Raw genomic sequence first — 21,799 nt, forward strand, 5'->3', positions numbered from 1 at the left:
GTGTCCTGCTTTGAATTCAACCGGCAGGATGAGGTAGGCGGTGTGTGCAGTGTCACTGGGGTTTGGGATGTACAGAAGTCACGGGTTTGGCCGGTCTGTTTTACCGCAGGTGGACCGTGTCGTGTCAGCGGCACCAAAGGCAGACACGCCGCTCTCAGTCGCAGGGTGCTGTGCCACGCTGGCCTGGAGGGCCATACCCGGGAGCTGGAGCAGCCCCAGAGCTGTGTGGCTGCTCAGAGTGTGGTGGGAAGGCAGGGAAGGCTGGAGGCCGTGGTGGCTTCAACCCTGGGATGGGGGAGTCCCAACAACGTGGAACAGTTGTGGTGGATTTGTCTCTATCCCATACTGTAGGTCGTACCCTCTGGGTTGAGGAGTGGAGAAGCAGCCCAGTGCCTTTACTCCGCTGACTGTGACATTGCTGTTAACAAAAAGTGGGAGAGGGAAAAGGAATCGCCAGCGTCATGTGTTTTACAGTTTGACTGATCTAAAAACCAAGATCCTGTTTACATTAAAATTGCATTGATGCCTTTTCGTGCTGGTGTCACACTATTATGGTTAAGTCAGACGTTTGCCACACGCTGTGTTTGCATGCTTTAGTGTCCCAGTCACTGTTAACAATTGCATTGCTCTTGTGAAAACTATGTGTGTAACTGTCCTAATTATGTGATGAATGGCAACAGTATTCACTGCTGTAGCATTTGGTCAGCCACAGCAGCCTGATAATAGAAGCTTAAGCAGTTTTCAAACAAAAGTACCTCTCTGTAATAATATGATGTGCACACAGTGTTGATTTTAGATTTAAGAGATACAAATAGGTAATTCTTATGGATTGTGCATCCAAAAACGAAGAACTACGGATATTATTTGTCAGGATAGTGCCTTTTTTTCCTGGAAATGGTATCTTGTGTCTTTAGATTCATTTATGTAAAATGCGTAAACTTGGAACACTCAGTGAAGACAAGAAAAAGTGAATACAGAAAGTAAGGACTAGGAAAATGAAAGTCTTGTTGTTGGCTGCACTTCCTGGCTTGGGTTGGGTACTGTTAAACCAGGAACTGTCAGGAGACTTCCATGCAGTGCTTGCAGTTGTGGCAGAAGGGAGTGGAAGGAAAGCAGCCAGTCCTCACAATGGACTGGGCAGAAAAGGAATCTGTGTCCAAAGGGGATCAGAGGAAAAACTTAGCAACGTGTCATGCTTACATTCAAACAGAGGATAGGTGCGTTTGTCCCAGGTTTGTCAGCCACATTCCCCTCCACTTTCCTTTGTGCCTCTCCCCGAGCAGCAGGAGAAGCTGGTCACACCATGTGGGCCTGTTACACTGGGATAGGAGCAGCTCTCAGTTATGGGCTGGGCTGTGCAGGAGGGCCAGTTCTGTCCTGTCTGATAGCTCTGAATGTTCCTATCCTTTTTATGTCAAATACAAGACGCCTGGCGTGTTGTTCCAAACCCTGTAAAGTTTCCTCAACAAACAGGACTTTTTGTGACAGATCTGATGTGACACAGAAGCAGGAACTTGTGGCTGAGAGCGTGGCCTCTCCTCAGCAATCACCTGGGCACTTACACAGCTGTTCTGTCCCTGAGCTGCTGAGCTGGAGGGATGACACAGCTTCTGGCTGCTGGATCACAGAACTGATACAGCAAGGAAAATAAATGAGGAGATGTGGTTGTTTTTAAGCTGGAGTATCTCTGCTCCTGTGCTGGCACAACAGAGGTGGTGGCACTGAGGGAGAAACAAGTGGCTGTAGGCAGGGGCTGCTTGAGAGTTGTCTCTTCAGTTGGGTCCCTTTTGAACAGCAGTAATTCTCTGTGTGCAGCTGTATAATTTCTCCTGAAGACACATGGCTGTCTGGTATTTAAATTTAACTTCTAAAGAGCGAATCACTTCTCTTTTTTTTATTTTTTTTAGGGGGACACTAGAAGGAGATGTTCTAATATTTTGCTTGTGATTAATGGTGCTGAACCCTCTGTAGTAAAAGGAATTAAAGTAATGGCACCAGAAATACATTGTACAATTGCTCTTTTTGCACAGAAGCTGTTTTCCTTTGAAAAATATTTGATTTGACATGCAAAGAATAAGAATTTTTGGTAAGTGGCTAAAGCAAAGGCTGACCCAGCCCTTTCTAGATAAATCTTACCCTGCTTGTGTTCAGTGGAAAAAAGAATATTTTAAAATGTTTTTTTCTGTAGTATTTAGCTGTAAGAGGAGTAGGCCCTTTTCTGTTCCTTGCTGGGGGTTGTTCATCTACAAATGACTAAAGGACCATTCCTAAAGCAAAATTATTTAAGATGTGACACTCCAGTGTGCCACTTTCTTATGTGTGCACCTGTTCGGTTGCTGTAAAGTTGTGCTGTCAGCTGATCTTCCAGTTACATCAGTCAAACTTCATGATTTTGAGGGCTAAAATGTGGTTATGAAAAGGTTTTTAGTTTGTGGAAGATATGGTGACTCTGCCAGAGGGAACACAGGAACTGCACTGCTGTGGCTGTCTTCTGATACTTGTGAGAAAGGTTTTTAGCCCAGTCACATTATCAGCCTCCTTTGTGGGCCCTCACTACTGAATTGGCACAACCAAGAAGTGACAGGAAGAGAAAATTTCTCTCTTTGAGCTGACAAAATGTTTGTTTGAAATTAATTCTGAAGTTTCCTTTTCTTTGTAGCTCTTGCCTCCCTGTTCTGTCACGCAGGGAATGAAGAACAGTGTAACTCACCTGCTTATCTCACCTCACCTTTTAAATGAGTGACTTTGTTCTGTTACTTTCAGATTCAGGTACAACCTGTCGCAACCCCCTAATCTTTTTCTTGTAGAAGATGCTTTATTGAGTGATCATTTATCCTGAGTTTATATAGGAGCCTCCTTAACCAGAGTAGAAGTTTGCATTTGGTTTTTATTGCTGTGAGTTGTTTAAGGCCTTCCAAATCCACTACTTAAGTCTCTCTGCTTTCAGATCTTACTCTGCTGCTCTTGGTGTGAAGCTTGTGCAGGGAGGTCCTTTTCTGATGTCTGAACCAGTAGTGAATATACTTAATACCATCAGAGCCCACCCATGTGTTGTCTTAAATCACTGTGAATTATCCTTTACTGCTCAGAGTCAGGTCCTCTGCTGTGAAGCTAAAGACGTGTTGAAACAGTTTCACCCAGATGCTACAGATGTTCCAGCACACCAAAAGCCCCACTGAAGTGGGGTGAGACAAGTTCTGTAGCTTCTCTCCTAACCATGGGCTTTAAGTCCCCGTGCAAGGGAACTCTGATTAAAAACCACCTCATTTTGGCAAATCTGCTTGGACTGGCAACCTGCTTGGACTCTGGTCACTGACTCTCCAGCCTGTGAACCTGCTTTTTTTTGAACTCTGTTGCTTAATTTCGTTCTCCTCCTCCTGCCTGTGTACACGTCGTTTTCCACCCTAGTTTATTTAAGCCAAGCCACTTCATAACAGGAAGTCTTAATGAGTTTCCCTCGATGGAAGAGATGTATGTTTATATTGCAAGCCAGTAAGCCAAAGATAATATTTTTCCACAGTTTGCCACTCTAATGTTTGTATCTTATTTCATGGGAATCTTGATTTAAAATGGTAGCTTTGCTTCTTAGGTATTTGGGGCTCTTTGGTGCAATAGTTCTGTAGTTGTTTGCTGATGACACAGAGCTGGCTTTAAATATTTTTACATAATACCATGTGTTTTGTCAATAATCCCAAGCACCTTCTGAGCATTCTCTGGCTGGGCTTTTGTTGGTCATGAATGATTAGAGAGTGGTGTTGGCACAGTATCCCACACATGTATGACATAAGTGTAGTTATAAATGACACAGTTTTTATTAGCCAAACCTGGTAAAGGTATGGGAAAAAACCCACTGCCAATCCCTTAAAACAGTTGGTGTCAGACAGGGTAAAGTAGTTTATTTACTAGGCTTGTTTGTCAGAAGATTTGTACCTTATCAGAATATAGCAGTGTTTGTTTTGGGACACTTAGGAATGGCTGAGAAATTAGATGTGAGTTGTATTGATGAATTATTGAAATAGAAGCATCATTTGATTTTCTGCAGGTAGAAGGTTTGTGTCTGCGAGGAAAATATAAATATGCTGTAAAAGAGACCAGAGTGTGGGATTCTGTTCCCTTTTTATGGCTTTATTACAGAGTGTAATCCTTCTCATGCTGAGAAGGGTTTACAGAAGTGAAATGATTGGGTAGAGGTGCAGTGAATAAGTGAGAAGGTGCATTTGCTGTTGAGGGTCACAGATGAAAGAGAAGGAAGAAACCATTCTGTTAAAACATACTATATATATATTTTTAAGGTCCTCTCTTTAGTTACAGTGTCCTAAAGGATATACCTTAAAAACTGCATCCTTAATGTCAGTTAACTTTACAGCAAGGTTTTCCCACCTGATAAGCCATGCAAGGAAAATAAATGCTTCTTCATATAATAAACTATCATAAGAAGTAGTTTAGTAGAATTTGAAATGCTTTAGGAAAATAGGCTTTTCAGAGGAGTGATTCTTATTTTCATGAAGGTAAGAGAGTAATACTATGGGGAATAATGTTCTGGGAGAAGGATTTAAAAATAATTCCAGTTGCCTGTAACAAAAAAGTCAGTGTAAAGGAAACTGCTGGATACAAAAGGACTAAACTATATGATTTAGTTGTTTTCTCTAGCAATTTTCTTTCTGCTTGAGCAGATTTAAAACATGTAAAAATGTCAGGGAGTTGTCCTTGATGCCCTGGAACCTCAGGCATGAAATACAGGCCTCTGAGTAACAGCAACAAGTTTATTCCACATGGCACTTCGTAGGATGCAGGGCAGTGTCCTGATAGCAAGGTGGTGTATTATTAATAAAGACATTATTTAGAAAGATTTGATATTATCCTGACTTGATAATACTGCATCTGTGAATGTATTCACTCTGAGTGAAACAGTACATGTTCACATGAATTCCTGAGGACCCCCTCAGAAATGTCCTACGTGCATCTGATTTTAAAACTTTTGCAGAAGTTTCAAATCACAAATAGGCTCTTTCATTCTTATGGAATTAGGAGCACTATTGTACTTATTAAACACGGGATCACATGCTGCAGAATGCACTTTATCCTTTTTCCTGGAACTTGCCAGGTGGATGCAGAACTGGCATTCCACTGTATGTTTGGGAATTACCTGAAATGAGTTTAGGGACCACTTTCAGGTATTACAGCAGCAGGGTTGAATCCCTCTTCAGGTAAAAGAAAACTTGTAAGATGTGCTGTTGGACTATGATAAAAGGTAAGGTTTGGGAGGGAGCGAAGGGGGGGCACGATTGTGAAAAGGAGGAGGTGAAAAGGCTCCCCTGGGACCAGCAGGACTCTCATCGCAGCCAGTGGGTGTTGGGGGCGGCCCCGGGGTCGGGGCAGGACCCTGGACAGCTCCAGCGGGGCCGTGTCCTGCCCTCGGCCGGCATCGCACCCTCCCCTCGCCCCGAGAGCTCTCCTGGGATCCAGAGGTGGGTTTTCCTCGAGTGCTGTGGATCTGGAGTAAGTAACACCCTTTCCTGGCAGAAAGGGGGAGGCAGCTCCCTCCCGGCTGGCCGGGGCCGAGGAGGAAACAGGATGGGGTGATGGTGGTAGAAATACCTGTTGTCCTCTCCGTCTTTCGAGCCCATTCCATGGCAATTAGTAATGATCGGTATCTCAGTGCACTGTTATTGTGCAGGTTAAGTGTCTGCTTGTGGCTGCAGGACTCAGAAAAGCCCTGTGAGGTCACTCTGGTCACGGCTAAGTAAATTATGCCTTACAATGATGCAGTGTTTCCTTATCCCCAGATGGTGAGGTATCGCTTGCAGCCGTGGAGTGTGGCTGCTTCTTGTTTGTTTTAAATAAATCATCAGCCCTTCCAGTGCCTCTGTGACATCTTGATCCATGTTAGAGACAGAAAGGAGAGATGCACTGTGAGCTGTAGCAGAAAAAAAGAAATATAAACACACGGGTAAATTAGCAAACTAAATTTTTTTTGTTACCGTGCTAATATTGTAGTACTCTTTAACATATGAAACAGCTAGTTGGGATAAATTATGTCTAATGTGAGCTCTCCAGAAAAAGTCAAATCTTGCTGACAAATTCTGTGCTGTACAAAAGCAAGTATTAATAGTGTTTGGATCTGCTCAGTTGAAACCTTATAAGCAAAGGAAATAACAGGAAATGAATTTAGGAATAACAATTTTGGAATTGTTCGCTACACTGAAAACAGAAGACCGATCTTGTATTGTAGCATAGCTAGGTGTCTGCTTTCATTGACAATAGGTGAAACATTTTTTCATAGTATTTGGTCCTGCTTGAACTACATTTCCTTGGTTTTTTATTAAAACTACTTGCAAGATGTCTGATTCTTTGTTGGCTGTAGATTGTAATAGCACTTTATTGGTCCTGATGTCCTGATCACGTCGGGCCATTAATATTTTAGTGTCACTAACTATCCTTGAAATGCCATGCCAGTGAAAGTTAAGACAATAAAAATAAGGTACCAATTTAGACAAATAATCTGCAGCCTCTAAGTTAGTTGCACTTTTCATTAATGGTTGTCTGATGCCTTACTTTGTCTTGCTGGCTCAGGACATTTCACATTTTCTTATTACTCAGCGGATTGCTGGATATAGTTGCAGACCACATAATAAAATTGTTCTAAGTCTAATTACACGTCATCCACATTATGAAATGTTTAGGAAGAAGGATAAGTTATGTTGACATTTATAAACTATTAGAATGATAGATTATCCAAAAACTCTGAAGCTGTGTTTAATTAGGACTAGCTTCTGGGCTGTTAGCTAGACTGGTGTTTAACTCTGTTTAACACAGTGAATGTCTTCTTGACTAGTGTTTTATAATTAAATCTGTGTGGAGCTGATTTGTGTGGACACGCAGTGTGCAGTTTTGCATTCTGTGGTGATATTAATTTCATGGTTAATGAAGTTTGCATTCCTAAAGTGGTATTTAACAAGGTCTTATCTGTGTGGATTTTGTTGATGAAATGAAAAATCAGGTCTTCTTTCTCATGCCTGCTGGTAGGAAATGATTTGCATTCTCAAAGATTTCTTGATCACAGCAAAATTTATTCCCTGTGAAACTCAGTTTGTTAAATCTCTGTCAGACTGACTTAGCTCAGAGCTTGCACGAGTCTGCCTTTGCAGGTGCTGTGCTCTGGGGATGAGGGTTTGGGGCTTAGTCAGGAATAACTAAACCTCCTTGCACTGATGCTCAAGATACTGAAGTCCTGTTTTTCTACCACTGACCCTGAATCACACATTTCATATGTATTTGTTGTCATAACCTCATACATACGTTGTCACATGTGAGGAAGGTTGAGGATGAAAATGTGCTAAAGTGGATTTACAGTTCAAATTCCTCAAAGCTCACATTCACGGTTCAGTTTCATAGTTCCAGGTGTAAGTTCACAGATGTGAAGAGCTAGAGCAGGGGAAAGTCATCATAAGGGAGACACTAAGCTTGTTTTTTTTATTGTTCCTGATGGGGTTTTCCTCTAGATGTTGCTGCCTTTTTTTTTTTTTTAATGATCACACATTTCTGTCATTTGAAATGCTTTGTCTTTGGTCATCATCTAAACTTCTGTGACATTTTTGGCTACCCCAGGTTCTAAGACCAACCATTCCTCCTCTTGTAGTGATTAATGTGTTGACTCACCTGAGAGAAGAGGAAAACTGTGCTACATTTCCTTGTTTTATCTGGTGGTGGGGCAGTAAACGGAGCTCAGGAGGACTTGAACCCACTGACCTGTGAGCTACAAGGTGCTCAGGACATGGAGTAACTACAAATAGTGTTCATCCTATCAATTTTGGACAGATTAGGCAGTCACCTCAAATAAGTTGTTTACTTACAGAACAACTTTTGCTTGCTTTTTGTTGTTTCACTGTAGGTTTTTTTTTTCCATTTCTCAAAAATACAGAATTTTTCAGTGGAATAAAAATTATTTTAAAATTACAAACAACTATTCACAACTACCAGCATATATCCTCTGTCTCTAATAATTTTTGAAGATACTGTGCCTAAAATTTTAATTCCTTCTTAGAATAATTGCTTTTACTTCCTTCCTGCTGCTATGCAACATCTTCCAGCACACCTTTCTTGCTCTGAGGCAGTGGTGTGACTAATAGCCTGTGTTATTTTATATACATAGGATTTAAATGTTTTCTTTGGAAGGCAATTGTAATGTTAGAAGATGAAATAGTCTAAGGAGCTTTAAAACAGGCAAGGGGGAAAAACCACCCTCCTCCATCTGATCTTATAACCTTGAGCTTTCTTATGGCAGCATGTTTTCAGTGCTGGCATTAGATTTTCGTGTTGTTGCAAAGTAAGAAGCTTTTTGCAGGTGGAAGTTTCATCTTGATTTCAGAAATTTAATTTATGCAGTGAATACCTAGTTGTTGGATATGTTATATCAAAGAAGTCTGTATAATTGCCCTCTGACTCTGATGTTACTTGATCATGTGTAAAGAGAATGGATGAAAGGAGGTTGTGTATCTTTTGTCCTTTTTAAAACAGTTGGTGTTATATGAAATGTCTGTCTTGCAATTCAGTGCTTTGATAGTTTCAGCCTAGGAAGACTGAATCTGGTAAGCAAAGCTATTTAGACTTTAAATGGACTGAACATACAATTTATATCTCCTTTTGGCCTCCTTGATTTAACATATTTGCTGTTTATCTTTTTTTTTACAAATGGAAACACAGGTTTCCTTTTACATCTTTTTTGTGTGTATCTGAACTTATATTTCAGGTTTGCTTTTTAAAACTGCTATAGTTACTGGCTTGCTTAATATTTTAATGAATGGTGATTGAGTTTTGAGCTGTGCTTTGGCAATTCTGCCTGTTCCCAAGAGCTAGTTTAAAACAACCAGCTTGAATGACTTAAAGTTCATTGATATCTGTTGTCATACTAATAATGTTTTGAAAGCTTCATGTATTATTGAGTGATCTTGTGAATGCTGTAGTGAAAATGGTGTTGTGAATCGTAAATTGCTGCTTAGTGCACATTAATATGGATTGATTCTATTTGTTTTGTGCTAAATAATTCATGTTTCCCAAATGGTTCTTATTTTTTAGCAGGAAAAAAAAAAATCTACTTGAACACATCAGGCTGTACTTTTTAGTTCTCACTGGGTGCTTGTATTGCATGGCAGGGATGGTACACCTGTTTCTCTGGGAACCTGCCTTTTTTTTGGTGGTTGTTTGATGACACCTGGTTCAGAGTGTAAAAGTGTTTGCAAGAGAGCTCTGTATTAACCTTCTAAAGCCAGTCTCACAGGGATTTTTACTGGAAGCTTAGATTTGCTTTGCTTTAACTGTCTGATAGGTGTTGAAGAACCAGAGTAGCAAATGCTTCTGGCTCTTAAAGAGCTGGGAAGCTGTGATTTATGAGGACTTCCAAAGAGAGCACACCTTGACCCAACAGTGCCGTGTGTGCTCAGTGCCAAGGTAACAACTGCCCGTCTCTAAGGCTGAATCACATCTTTTAACTTTAATATTTAGATAAATATTTCCTAAGCTACTTGTGCTGTTTACCTGAGAGTTCTTAAGGCAGTTCCTTGCAGCCCTTTATTTTTAGTATTGCAGTGGCTTTGGCCTGTCTTTTGGGAAGCAAAGGGCGGGATGTTTCTGTTTACCCAGTGCCTTGTACCTGCATTTGCTGACTTCTAAAGTGCTGCTCTCTCTGGGGAGACAGCAAATAGGTCAGCAATTGAGAGTGAGAACTTCTTTGTCCACTAACTTAGTTCAGCTATTTTAAAAGTAAGCTTTACCTTTAAAAAAAAAGGAAAGGAGAAAAAGCTCCCTGACAATGGCTATTGGTGTGGAATGTCTGGGCCACTGGCTCTGCTAAGACACATTTGTTTCCTTTATGGACAGCCGAGTTAATGCCCCTGTCAGAGCCACACTATCGTGTGCTGCCAGGATGCATGAGAACAGCCTTGCTGAAATGGTCTTAGTCTGAGTTGTGTGCAGGTGATATGACTTATTTGTGTCTCCCACAGCCAATCTATACAAGCTAAGCGTTTGGAAAAAGAATTTTGAGCTTTAAGTATGTACGTGTTGGGAATAAAGAGCTCACCAGCCTCATAATGCATTTGGCTGCCCTTCCTGAAGCAGCAACACTGTCTGATTTATTCCAAGCTCAGGTAGCAGGGTTTTTTCCCCCCCGATAATGATTTGTCCTCTCCTCCCCTGCACTGTGAAGGGGAGTTTCACTTTGTGATAGCAATTCCCTGTGGAATGGCTGTAAAGGTCTAGCTGTCACTAAACCTTTGTGGGGACAAAGTTTACCAGTAGGTTTTTAGCTGATTGTGGAAGCAGGGAGGAAGTAAATGCTTATCCAGAGGTAACTTCCAGTAGCTGTAATTCACCAGTGTTTATCCAGAAAGCACTGCTGCCCCTTTGATAAATTCTGTGAAATCCAGTGTTGACACGTTGTTTTCAGTTGTTTATGTCATCTGTGTGGAGACAAGAGCCCAGGTGAGGTAGCTGGGCTTGACAGATGCTCAGCACTGGGGTATTTAACTTTGCAGTAGAACAGTCCCTTGTTCTCTGCTCTAACAGAAGTGCCACTCAGGCCCCTTTAACTGTCACAAAGGTTTTGCTGCCATAGCCACAACGTTATTCTGACTGCTGCCAGTGGACCAGAGAGATAAGGGCTGCAGTTGGCAGGTACCTCAGGCTGTCCAGGCACTGAATCGTTGGTCTGACATGTCTCTGAGTAACAAACTAGCTGGGTCATTAAACTTCATTGTGTCCAGTGTTTCTGTAAGTTTTTCCCTGAGTGACCATCTTTAATGGACCAGTTCTTAATTACACTACAGAACCACTGAGGCCAAGGACGGGGTGCAATTAAGAAAAGGCCTTGGCTACTTGCATGGCTAATAGTTTTCTGTCTTACAGAAGTTTTAAAAATCCTTTTTGCAGGGGAGCAAAGCTGTTGGGCTCATGCACTTGACTGTATGTCAGTCTAATATCAACTACAGCAGAATTTTCCTTTGAGTTGTTCCATAAATTTTTTCATCAGGAAGAAACCATGGTTCCTGGTGTCTTTCTCCAGTACAGCTGTAACACTGGATATAACTGCAAATCAGTTGTTCTAGTCCAGTATAATTTCTGCTTTAATATAATTGGTGTCTCATCTGTTGAGAAGTCTGGGTCATTAAGCAAAAATGTAATAAAGAATTTTGGAGCTCTTATGTAGGGAAATAAGCAGGGTGTCCTGCATTTGGGCATCTCAGTTGTAGTTAACAGGGCAGAGGAGAAGGAAGAGTTTGCAGTAGGGCAAAAGTTGAATTATCAAGAGCATAGTGCATTTTCTGGCTGGAGAAATGAGCAGTACACCAAAAACACCGGTTCTTATGGCCTTTTTTGCAATCACATTTATTACCTCTCTTTAAGCACAGACAAACACAGAGTTCCTATTTCTTTTTAAACTATGAATAGAGGGAGTTGCTGAGCTCAAAAGTGTCACAAAAGCTTTTGGCAGTCGAGTGGTGTGTGGTTTGTACACCTGGGTACCTTTTGTAAGGCATCGCTGTAGCCTCTTCCCACTAGGCATGTTGTTTCTTGCAAAGTTAATTCTAAAAAGAAAAATTCTATTTTGGGGAGATCTTGTATGTAATCTTATGTAATTTCTTATTGTTCTCTCTTTGCTGCTACCAGGAAAATAATGGGAGGCATAAAGTGAAGCTGCAAGACAAAGCCTCTTAAAAGCTTTGCTTTAGTGGGAAAGGGAGGCAAGTTCAAATGTTTAATAAAGATCACGGGTAACGTGAAATTCAGTGACAGTTGTTATTCCATGGTGGTGTGAATTTCCAGGAATTGTAGGTGTGCATGTGTTTATTTAGAACAGACATGGTTCCCACTGTTGTGAGAAAACTGTTGATACTAACAAGCAGAACAGTGTTTCTGATGCTCTTCCTAAATGGAATTTAAAAAAAAAAAAAAAAAAAAAAATCTGGCCTGCATATGTAGTTGACTTTACAAGTTTTTTACAGGGTTGGAAATTGCAGGTTGAAATTTGTGATGCATATGTTCTGATAGCCAAATGTTCTGAAAATAGCTCAGTTGTCTGGGAGTAGCCGTGTGAAATCCTGTGTCTGATTCCGAGTTTGGGTGCTAATTAATGCTTGGTGTAACTTCAGCTGTTAGTCCACACACAGCTTTCGATGGGAAACTTGTCTTGAATGTTGGGAATCACATGAATTAGTGTCAAAGTAACCCTGCAGATCCCAAGTCTTGCACTAAGAGGGCTGTGCTGGGGAAGCTGTCTGGTTGCAAACACATTATTCGGGAGGCTCAAAGTGCAGTGGGGGTCTCACTGGTAAATTCTGTGCATCCACATATGTGTGTGTGATTTTCAGTTAGCCATGCTCTGGTCCTTTGGTAATTGGCTCAAATCTTGGAACTTTTGAATGTCATAGCACAGAAAAATGGGTTTTAGACTTACAGACCAATTTCTGTTGGAAGGGCCATGCCTGCTCCGACATCCCCTTGCTTGGAGCATCGTCCAGGGAATTTTCAGAGGCTGTGACACTGCAGGCACTGCACCCTCTGTGGGCAACTTGTTGCAGAGTTTAATTTCTCTCATTGGAAATTTTTTACTTCTTTCATGCTGGAATTTCCCTGGCTGCAGCTTTACTGGTGCCCATTGCCTGGGCACCTGTGAGAAGGGTCTGATTCTGTCCCTGCTGCAGCTGCCCAGGCAGGTGAACGACTGTGAGTGTGTGATGTGCAAATGTGACCCTCACCAGCCTTTCCTCCTTTTCCTTTTGGCCAGCTCAGCTGTGGCTCTGCTGAGCTCCGATGACAGAAATGTGTAGGAGGTTTATGAAGTGAAACATTTGGTCACGTGCTTTGTCTGTGACCCGTCTTTGAAAAAGTTTTGAGAAGCACTGGAAATACAGGTGAAATTCCCAACTCTCTTCTCAGAAGAGGACATCGAACATGTTGAATATTCCTTAACTTATTTTACTTTTATGAATTTCAAATTAATGAGCTCAGAGGTATCTTCTTAGATATTTATTGTGGTTGGAAAGATTCTTATTGTGAACTGCCAGAACCAACCAACATCTAAGAAGTGCAGTAATACATGATGTATGGAAACATTTCAAATCTGAGAGGTGCACCAGTTTTGTGCTGCTACAAGAGCAGCCATCCAGAAACTTGGAGTTCTTAAATCCATATTAAAGTTACTCTACATCAGAATATTTGCTGAATGACTTCTCGAGGAGGTGAAGGAGGGACAGAAAGAAAGGCTGAATTTCTAATATAGATTCAAGTGTTGCTTTTCATAGTGACAATTGAGAGATGATTTACTTTATTTCTTGTCCGTTTTGGCCTTAATTCTTCCCCATGAGTCTTCTGAACTTCTGATTGCAAACCTCCTATGTTAAAGAAAGTGTTAGAAACCCTTCCACAGCACTCTGGCATTAATTATTCCTAGAATTTCAATGAAGTGGGAAGACAATTCAATGAACTTGAATTTTGCATTAGCGATACTGTGCCTTATATGCTTATCTATTATCTGTCCATCTGGCAGCTCACATGCTTGTTGGCAGAAGTGCTTTTATTTCCTTTCCTGAAAAAATTCTGGCACCGAACGTATAAACAAGCAGCACTTCGCTCTTCATTTATAATTCAGCATGAAATTCTGAACATTATTAGTTAATTAATATTAAATATGGTGGATTCTTGCTGGTGCGAGTGCAGTGCTCGAAGCCGGAGCATATGGAGTGCCGAGGAGCCGGCAGATTGGGATCCATCTGTCAGCTGACACACACGAGTGTGTGGTGGGGCAGAGGAACTGCCAGGAGAAATTGGGACTGGGGCTGAGAGCAGCTACAGTCCTCACGTGTTCTGGGGGAGGGCCACTGGAAGAATTGCTTTCCCCTGCCCAGTTTGGATAGATGCTTAAAAAAGGTACAGAATCTTTGTTGGAAAAACACGCTGGCTTTTTGTTCTAAAATTAATGTATTAATAGCAAACGTGCCAAGGACCCCGAGCTATCCAGTGTGGTCACCTACAGCCTCCTGGGTTTTTGCTCAGTTTACTTACTGGGAAGGCCCAGATTCTGCAGAAGGAGTTTGTTGGGAAGTACCTGGTAGTATCTGTGTATGCCAGAAATACCTGGTGCTCACAGACACACTGCAAGGGGCTGGGCTGAGAAAACAGCACTTTCATGTATGGGCTTTCTGTTACTGCTGCAAGATACTAATTCCTTACTCATCCCAAAGGCAGACCAAAGATAACAGGGAAGAGGAAACCTTTCCACTAAGGATGGGGTTTATACATGAGTTTTCCTTCCTTCTGGCCAAGGTTCACTGTCACTCACCAGCTCCTTCAATGTAAGTCAAAAATAACTATTTAGGCTCTTATTGCAGAAATTATCTCTTATAAGAAAAAATTAAGTCCCAATTCCCCTCCAACCTTTGAAATCGCAGAGATTTGGACTTCAAAAAGCACAAACCACAGCAGGTGCAGTCAGGCAAAACATCAACAGGTATCTTAACCTGCTTCTCCAGGTACAAGGGATGAATTTCAGTCTGACACAGGATGCCAGGTGTAAGTCATGCTTGCCCAGCTTACAAGCTTTTAAACCACAGTCTGGTTTCTGAACCAATCACAGCTTTAAAAAAAAAAAAAAATATCTACTGGGCTTTCAAGTGAAAAGGTACATATTCAGCACACAGCACCTCCTAAAGCATTTGCACAGATTGTCTCATTTAATTTGGGGAGGTTGAAGTTGGTGGTGTGATCAGTACATTCCCAAAAGACAACTGAGAAGCTTTCAAAGTTAACTTTCCTGTTTATTGTTAACTCAAATGAAATGTGTTTTCAGAGCTGGCCAGAGAAACACAGACCTCGAGTCCGTTTCTCAGTAGGGATGACATTTGAAATGGTATTAGTTGAATTGGTTTTGAATATCTTCTTCCAAAATGAATTTTTGTGAATTCTTTAAGGAAATTAATGGATCCACAGGATTATAGAACTTCGCTGCAATAAAAGCCAAAAAACTAAGTTTGGAATTCACCCCTCCCCAAAATATGCCCATCTTACTGGTTTAATTCCATCTTGTGTGCAGAAAAGCATCTTGCACTAACTCCACAGTAAACTGAAACTTCTGTTCCTCGCATTTGTTTTGTGATGCTTTTTGGCTTCCTGTTGTTATACAAAAGAGCCACTAATTAAAGTAATCCATAGTGTGACTGGGGAGGACTTGTCATAAATAACAAACTGGTTAACTTGGCTGGGTGCTGCTCATTTTTAACAGAAGTTTTGTATTTCTGTCATGCTGTTCACGGAGAAAACTGCTGGCAAATGTTGCTATTACAACTTTATCTGTGGTGTAAATGTACAGTCTTTTCCTCTTGTCACTTTTTAATTTCCCATGTTTCTCCCTGCTGCCAGAAGCAGTGACAGACAGTGAGATGGCAGGTTGGGAGCTTGGCGCTCCCTGCAAGTGCTGCCCCTCCAACCTGGAGGTGATTCATTCAGTTTTTATTTATTTAAAGGCATTTAGGTCATTGTATTAATGCTGTATAGTATGAGGACAGTTGCCTTTGGGGAAATTGCCTTACTTGTAAAAAAATTGTGATTGGTTCAGAAACCAGACTGTGGTTTAAAAGCTTGTAAGCTGGGCAAGCATGACTTACACCCAGCATCCTGTGTCAGACTGGAATTCATCCCTAGTACCTGGAGAAGCAGGTTAAGATACCTGTTGATGTTTTGCCTGACTGCACCTGCTGTGGTTTGTGCTTTTTGAAGTCCAAATCTCTGCAATTTCAAAGGTTGGAGGGGAACTGGGGCTTAATTTTTTTTTATAAGAGGTAATTTCTGCAATAAGAGCTTAGTTATTTTTGAGACTTACGTTGAATGAGCTGGTGAGTGACAGTGAACCTTGGCCAGAAAGAAAGGAAAACCCATGTATAAACCCCATCCTTAGTGGAAAGGTTTCCTCTTCCCTGTTATCTTTGGTCTGTCTTTGGGATGAGTAAGGAATTAGTATCTTGCAGCAGTAACAGAAAATAAGTTTATGGTCCAACCCATGGCAGGGCTGAGTGTGTGTTCCCAGTAGGGAAAAAGGTTTTCTTGCCCAAAAGGAGTTAGAAATGGGATTTCCTAAGAAGATAGGACAGCTGCAGATCAGACAGTACAAATGTATGGACCAATCACTGTTTACAAATGAGCAACTGTTTTTATCCCCTTGTCCCTCTATTTTCCTACACTTTGTTCCTTCATGAGTCATCTAGGTCCTTCCACATGGACCTGGGCAGGGTGTGAGAAGAGCTTTCCATCAGACACCCAAACAATTTGTATTATAAACTGTATGAAAATCAAAATAAACAAACTTACGTATTTTATTTTACCTTTGTTATAATTGGCATTAATTTTACTACGGATTTTTTTTTGAGTTTTTAATATGTAGCAATTATCACCTTTTTTTTTGAAGGGATTACCTGACTAAAAAACATCCATCCTGCTTTCCTTTTGCAATTCAGTTTGCCCACAAAAGTCTTGTCATACACATACTTTGTCAGAGAATATATTTGTCCTCCTATTAATTGACTTAATTTATCTGATAATATTGCCCCATACTGCAAGAATACTTTCCAATTTGACTTTTGGACTCCAGTGAGCAAAAGAAACAGCTTTTTCTAATCCCTGCTTTCCTGTTGGAAATGAAACTTCCTGGATGGGCCGTTGTAAAAGCTCAGGCCAGTGGAATGGTGGTGGGACGTGGATTATTGTTCCATGTGAGGTCTACTGGCACTCAGAGGAGGGAGTTGCAGAAACTCAAAGGTGATGGAAGGGAGCCAGTTTCTTTAAACATGGATCCTTGGAGATTGATAAAGTGCAGTACTGAAAGATCCAATTTATCAAAGAATGTAACATTTCTGCAAGATGATTTGCTTTCCTTTTTCTATATTTATTTTTTTTTTTGGCTTTGGGAGTTGCTGGTTGTCTTCAATTAATTTTTGTTTTATTTTTTTTTCTTCTTAGTAAAGCGCTTCAGAGAACCAAAGCACGAAAGACGTCCCTGGAGGATATGGTGGGTTTCTGCAGGCTTTATTCTGAATTTTTGTTTGTTTCTTGCATGTTTTAGAAATTGAAGGGATGATTGTTTGCATATGATGATTAAAATAGAGAAAAGTGATGGCAAGAAATTGGTAACTGACAGTGAGGAACCAAAAAAGTTACCAGAATACATGAGTCAGTGAAAAGTTACCTTCTGTGTGTTTTCTGGCAAGTCCTTTCTTGCTAAACCCTTCCAGGAATCTCTACAGAGATGTTCATTTAGACATAAAGCTTCAAGTTGTGGTTCCTCCTGAACAAGGAAACTTAGAGTTGCCCTAAGGTTCCTCTGAACATCCACAAACTTAAATAAGCTTACAGGAAGCTCTCAGGTGGGCTTAAACAGAACTCCATGTTCTGCAGCTATCTTACTGTGTATCAAATAGAAAACAGTATGATAAAAGATAGAAATACATCAGCCATAAAAGAATACAAGGTATAAAAAAGTGTATTGGTGTTTATTACATTTTAAAAGTTCCTGGGTTGAAGCAATGCAACATCAGCTGTACCAGTTTTTAGACTGGTGTAAATGTTAGGTTGTCATTCTGCTTGTTGAAGGTTTCAGTGGTTTAAATTCACCTCGTAGGGTGCTGCTTTTCAAACTAATCCTGACCTTTATTTTATTGAAAAAATAAATGCAAAATCTTTGTGTACTACAGTCTACCTCAGCCTGAAATTCTGACAAGTGCAGTGATAGCCCTTAATTTTTAAGCAAAGAATCTTGTTCTGGAACTCAAGTATTGTTATTTTTAGCTTGGCACACTGATTAGATAAGTAACTCCCTGGCTTCCTGCCTCATCTCCAACACTCTGCTTTCTGTGTCGTGCAGTGAATGAAGAGAAGAAGCTTTAAGACAAAGTTATCAGGGAGAGCAGATGAATTCAGGCATGAAATGTCGTTTGGGTCTGCTGGGGTGTTTGGATCTTTTTAGGCATGGGAACAACAGGCAAAATGGGTGTTGCTCTGTATAAAGAACACACTCTTGCTTGCAGAATACTTTTGTTATGACTCCTACATTTAACATCTAATAAAATGCCCACTGAAAGTTTTGTTTTGTGCAAAGGGTGATGGTAAAAGAATGGTAAGGGTCAGAGTCAATACTGAATCAGTATCTAAATGGGGTATTTATATTTCCCTTTAAGTGGCAAACGACTTTCTCTCTGGCTTTGTCATCTCCTTTGAAGATAATGCTGTCAAGGTTGGAACTCTGCAGTGTGTTTTAAGCTGTTGTACCACAGATAAAATTCGGTGAAACCACTTCATGCTTTCAGATAAAAAATACGTTGGCTTTTAAATAAAATACTACAGATAAAGAACTCATTAGCCAGCTATTGAATTGTTCACCCACAAGCCTGTGATGAGGATTTTATTTTTATCTGTGGCATAAACTTGCTAAAAATGTATAAACATGAAAGGCCCAAAATACCTAGAGAGGCCAGGATACTCATTGTTTCCCAGGGGTTATTAAAGACTTAGCTAGATTTATTGAGGATTAGCTCATGGATAATGCATGTGATACCAAGAGGATATCCACAGACTTTAAATTTACAGGGGTACGTTTCAAGTTAATATGATTTGGGCTATTGTTAGCAATATTCAAGAAAAAACAGGGGCAGAATTTGAAATGGAACGTTGTTAAATAAGCTAAATACCATGACACCTTTATCATGTAAACAGTTCTGTGTGTCTTAAAAGCTGTTTTTACTCTCCACAGGTTTTTAGATACTTCCAAGCAAGCCATAGGGATGTTGTTCATCCACTTTGCAAATGTCTATTTGTCAGACCTTACAGAAGAAGACCCCTGTTCACTGTGAGTGTTTCATTTTAGAATAATTGGTCTTTGTGGAAGTTCTGTAGCTGAGTTTGATGGTGTGTGTGGATGGTAGGGTAAGGTAGAGCTGAAAAACCAGTTTTCATTCTAAAAATCAATCACTTTCAAAGGCGTGTGGTTTAAGCTTAGTTAATGACCAAGGATCGGAGTTCTGCTCTTTAAATTCATGGCTGGCAGGATTCTGGGCTGTATATAGATATTTTAGACCAAGGGCAAAGTCTTACTGCTTCTCCCTCTGCAGTGAAGGAGTGAGGATTTGGGATGCTTATTGTAGTACGAGTCTGTTTACTGAAGGAGGTGCTGTGACCAGAGGAAATGAGTATCCAGTTGTGCCCACTGACCTCCAAGTACTCTGCTCACTGTCTTAAAGCCAAGCTCACATACAAAGGCAGGTTGCTTTCAGGGTTATTTAGCAAAAATCATTTGTGCTTCCACTTTCTTCTAAACTCTGCATTCGCTGCTGCAGCATTGTTTTCATTTTGTTAAGACTGGGAAATCCTGCTCAGCAGTCAGGCACTCCCAGCAGAAATTAATTTTGCAATGTCACGCTTGGAGCGCTGTGACTAAACAGATGAACATTGCACTGTAGTGTGTTAAACCTGAAGATTTGATGACTAAGACCCCATCAGGCTCTTTACAGGAGCTCCTGAAGCAAATGGTAATTGTTTGGGTTTGTTCTTGATAAGGCTTGTGCTCGAAGTAGCTACACAGTCCTGGTATGGAAGCTGCAAAATTACTTTTAAAAACCCCAGTAATTTACCTTTTAGGACCAATCCAGTCCCTTCAGTGGCATCTGCTCACTTGTTGTCCTTTGCTAAACAAAGGAGACACACAGCTCAAGGACTATGCTTGTGTTGCTGCACAAGCCTGTTTTATTTCCTTTATTCCCCCTTGGTTTCTTTTTGTGTTCCTACAGGCTATAAATGCACAAGGAAAACACAGCTTTCCCTCTTCCCAGCACAGAGCATTTTGGTAGGGAAATTGCATTTATTTTAAAACATTAACTGTAAAGTTTGAGTTATAATGATGACAGTTTCAGCAATACCAGGCATCATTGTAAGGATTTTCCTTGCTTACAGATTTAAGAATTTCCTGACAGATTTAAAAACTGGCAGGTGAAAATTGCTTTAATTCCACTTTTATAACTCAAAGTATACATTCAAGTGAGCTCCCCAAAGCATGTCGAAAATTATCAGTGCTTAAAGGTAAAGCCCAATAGTTTATTACAGTATTTTAAAAATACCTTTGTGCCGTGTACTGTGTCTTCAAAGTAAAGGGTTTACTGACAAGTGCATTCTCTCCTGCAGTCTGCATAATTTTATTTTCAAATGCCACTTTAATGTAAGTGTAACATGACACAAAACAAGAGAGTGAGGTTATCCACTGTTCTCAGGATAACAGAAATTACAATGTGCAGCTGTATAATTTTTCAGACAAGGGTGTAGGTTCTTTTTAGCAGAAAAAATACCATGTAATATTACCCAAAGCTGCTTGTCCTGTCTTAGGAAAAATATATATAAAATTTGAAAGTGGGTCAAAACTAGTGACTAAAAGCAACATTTCTGTCTGTGACTTGAAATAATAATAATTTTACTCAGCAAATTCAAGCTTGGGTAGTTTTCTGTTCCTTCCTGTTTTGTAGCTTTTGGGTTCTTTTCAGGACAAAACCAGAAAATGCAGTTTTAGAAAACACTGTAGTTCAGAGCTTGGAGAGAACTACAACTGGAAGTTGCCATTTGTTAGTTGGGGGATGTAGTGCTGCGTGTCATCATACCAAAGCTGGCAGAACAGCTCTTAAAAACACCTTGATGGGGGGGTGGTTGTTTGAATTTTGGATAGAAGGAGCAGCGCAGGGTGCCCGGCTGTGAGGGGGAAGTCGGAATGAACTCTGGCCTCTGAGTCCCCAGCCAGGGGCACGGACCTGGGAGCAGGTTAAGGACACACATCCCACAAGGAGCATGGAGGGAGCCCGATGTGCTTGGAATATGGGGCATCCTTGGGGTGAGCCGTGACTGGATGTGGAGGTGTCTCCCTGCTCCCGGTGCTGCCTTCCTGCTGCGGGCTTACAGCAGCCTCTTGTGGCCTCAGCGTGACTTGTGCAGGCTTGTCAGTGCTGAGTTTGCCTCCTTCTGGGTCTTCATGTTTGTCTAATGTGAAGTTAATTAAAACTGAGATTTGCCAGACAGTTATTAGAAAATAACTATTTTTAGAAATCTTATGGAACATCCACTTCAGTTTTAATTTTCACCTGCTCTTGAATGGGATTTTGAGGGTCAGAGCAGCTCCTCTTTTACTATTTTGAATGCACATATTCTGTTTTGCTTTACACTTTTGATGCTGTTGGGCCCATGTGGATTTGTCTCTGCAGCTGCAGAAGCCCACAGGTCCCTGATTGCTGTTTTTATCCCTGCAGATAAGTTCCTATAGACTCTAGGGTTTACCTTAAGTATTTGGAATTACCAAATAAGAACCTCAATAACAGGGATTTACTGTATCTCTTACAGCTGGCTCTTTCTCAAATGCAGTTTTGTTCAGCTAAAATGGTGATATTAAATAAACCAAACTGACTTAGAAAATGCTCTGAATTTCAGCTGCATCTTCGAATGACCCTAAGAATTAATTTGAAATCTCTGTTTTTTTGAAGCATAGGTAAGATCCCAGAAGCTGCTTTTGAAACAATAAAATTAGTATTGCAGCAGTTTGTCCCTTGAGGGCTGGTTTGGTTTGGTTTGGTTATGGATTTTTTCCTGTGAAGGCTTATGTCTGATACTTAAATGTTCATTGGATAAGAACTGAAGTGCAAGAAAGTAAATCAGTTCCTAACACAAAATAAGTTGAAATTTGGCCTCAGTAGTGACAGTACTCTCTGGGTATGGTATTCACTGCTCATTG

At 40.7% G+C, this 21,799-nt stretch overlaps 1 protein-coding gene across 1 annotated transcript in view; it reads left to right on the forward strand.

Moving 5' to 3' along the window:
• Positions 1-21,799, forward strand: part of LOC108499699 (store-operated calcium entry regulator STIMATE) — a 32,974-nt gene that overhangs the window by 487 nt on the left and 10,688 nt on the right. Inside the window, exons 2-3 of the mRNA XM_017819842.1 lie at positions 17,005-17,053; positions 18,791-18,886. Of these exons, the coding sequence (XP_017675331.1) occupies positions 17,005-17,053; positions 18,791-18,886 (145 nt within the window). The remainder of the gene's footprint in view (positions 1-17,004; positions 17,054-18,790; positions 18,887-21,799) is intronic.

Source organism: Lepidothrix coronata, unplaced genomic scaffold (genome assembly GCF_001604755.1).
Source record: "Lepidothrix coronata isolate B3197 unplaced genomic scaffold, Lepidothrix_coronata-1.0 Scaffold78, whole genome shotgun sequence".
Classification (NCBI taxonomy): Eukaryota; Metazoa; Chordata; class Aves; order Passeriformes; family Pipridae; genus Lepidothrix; species Lepidothrix coronata.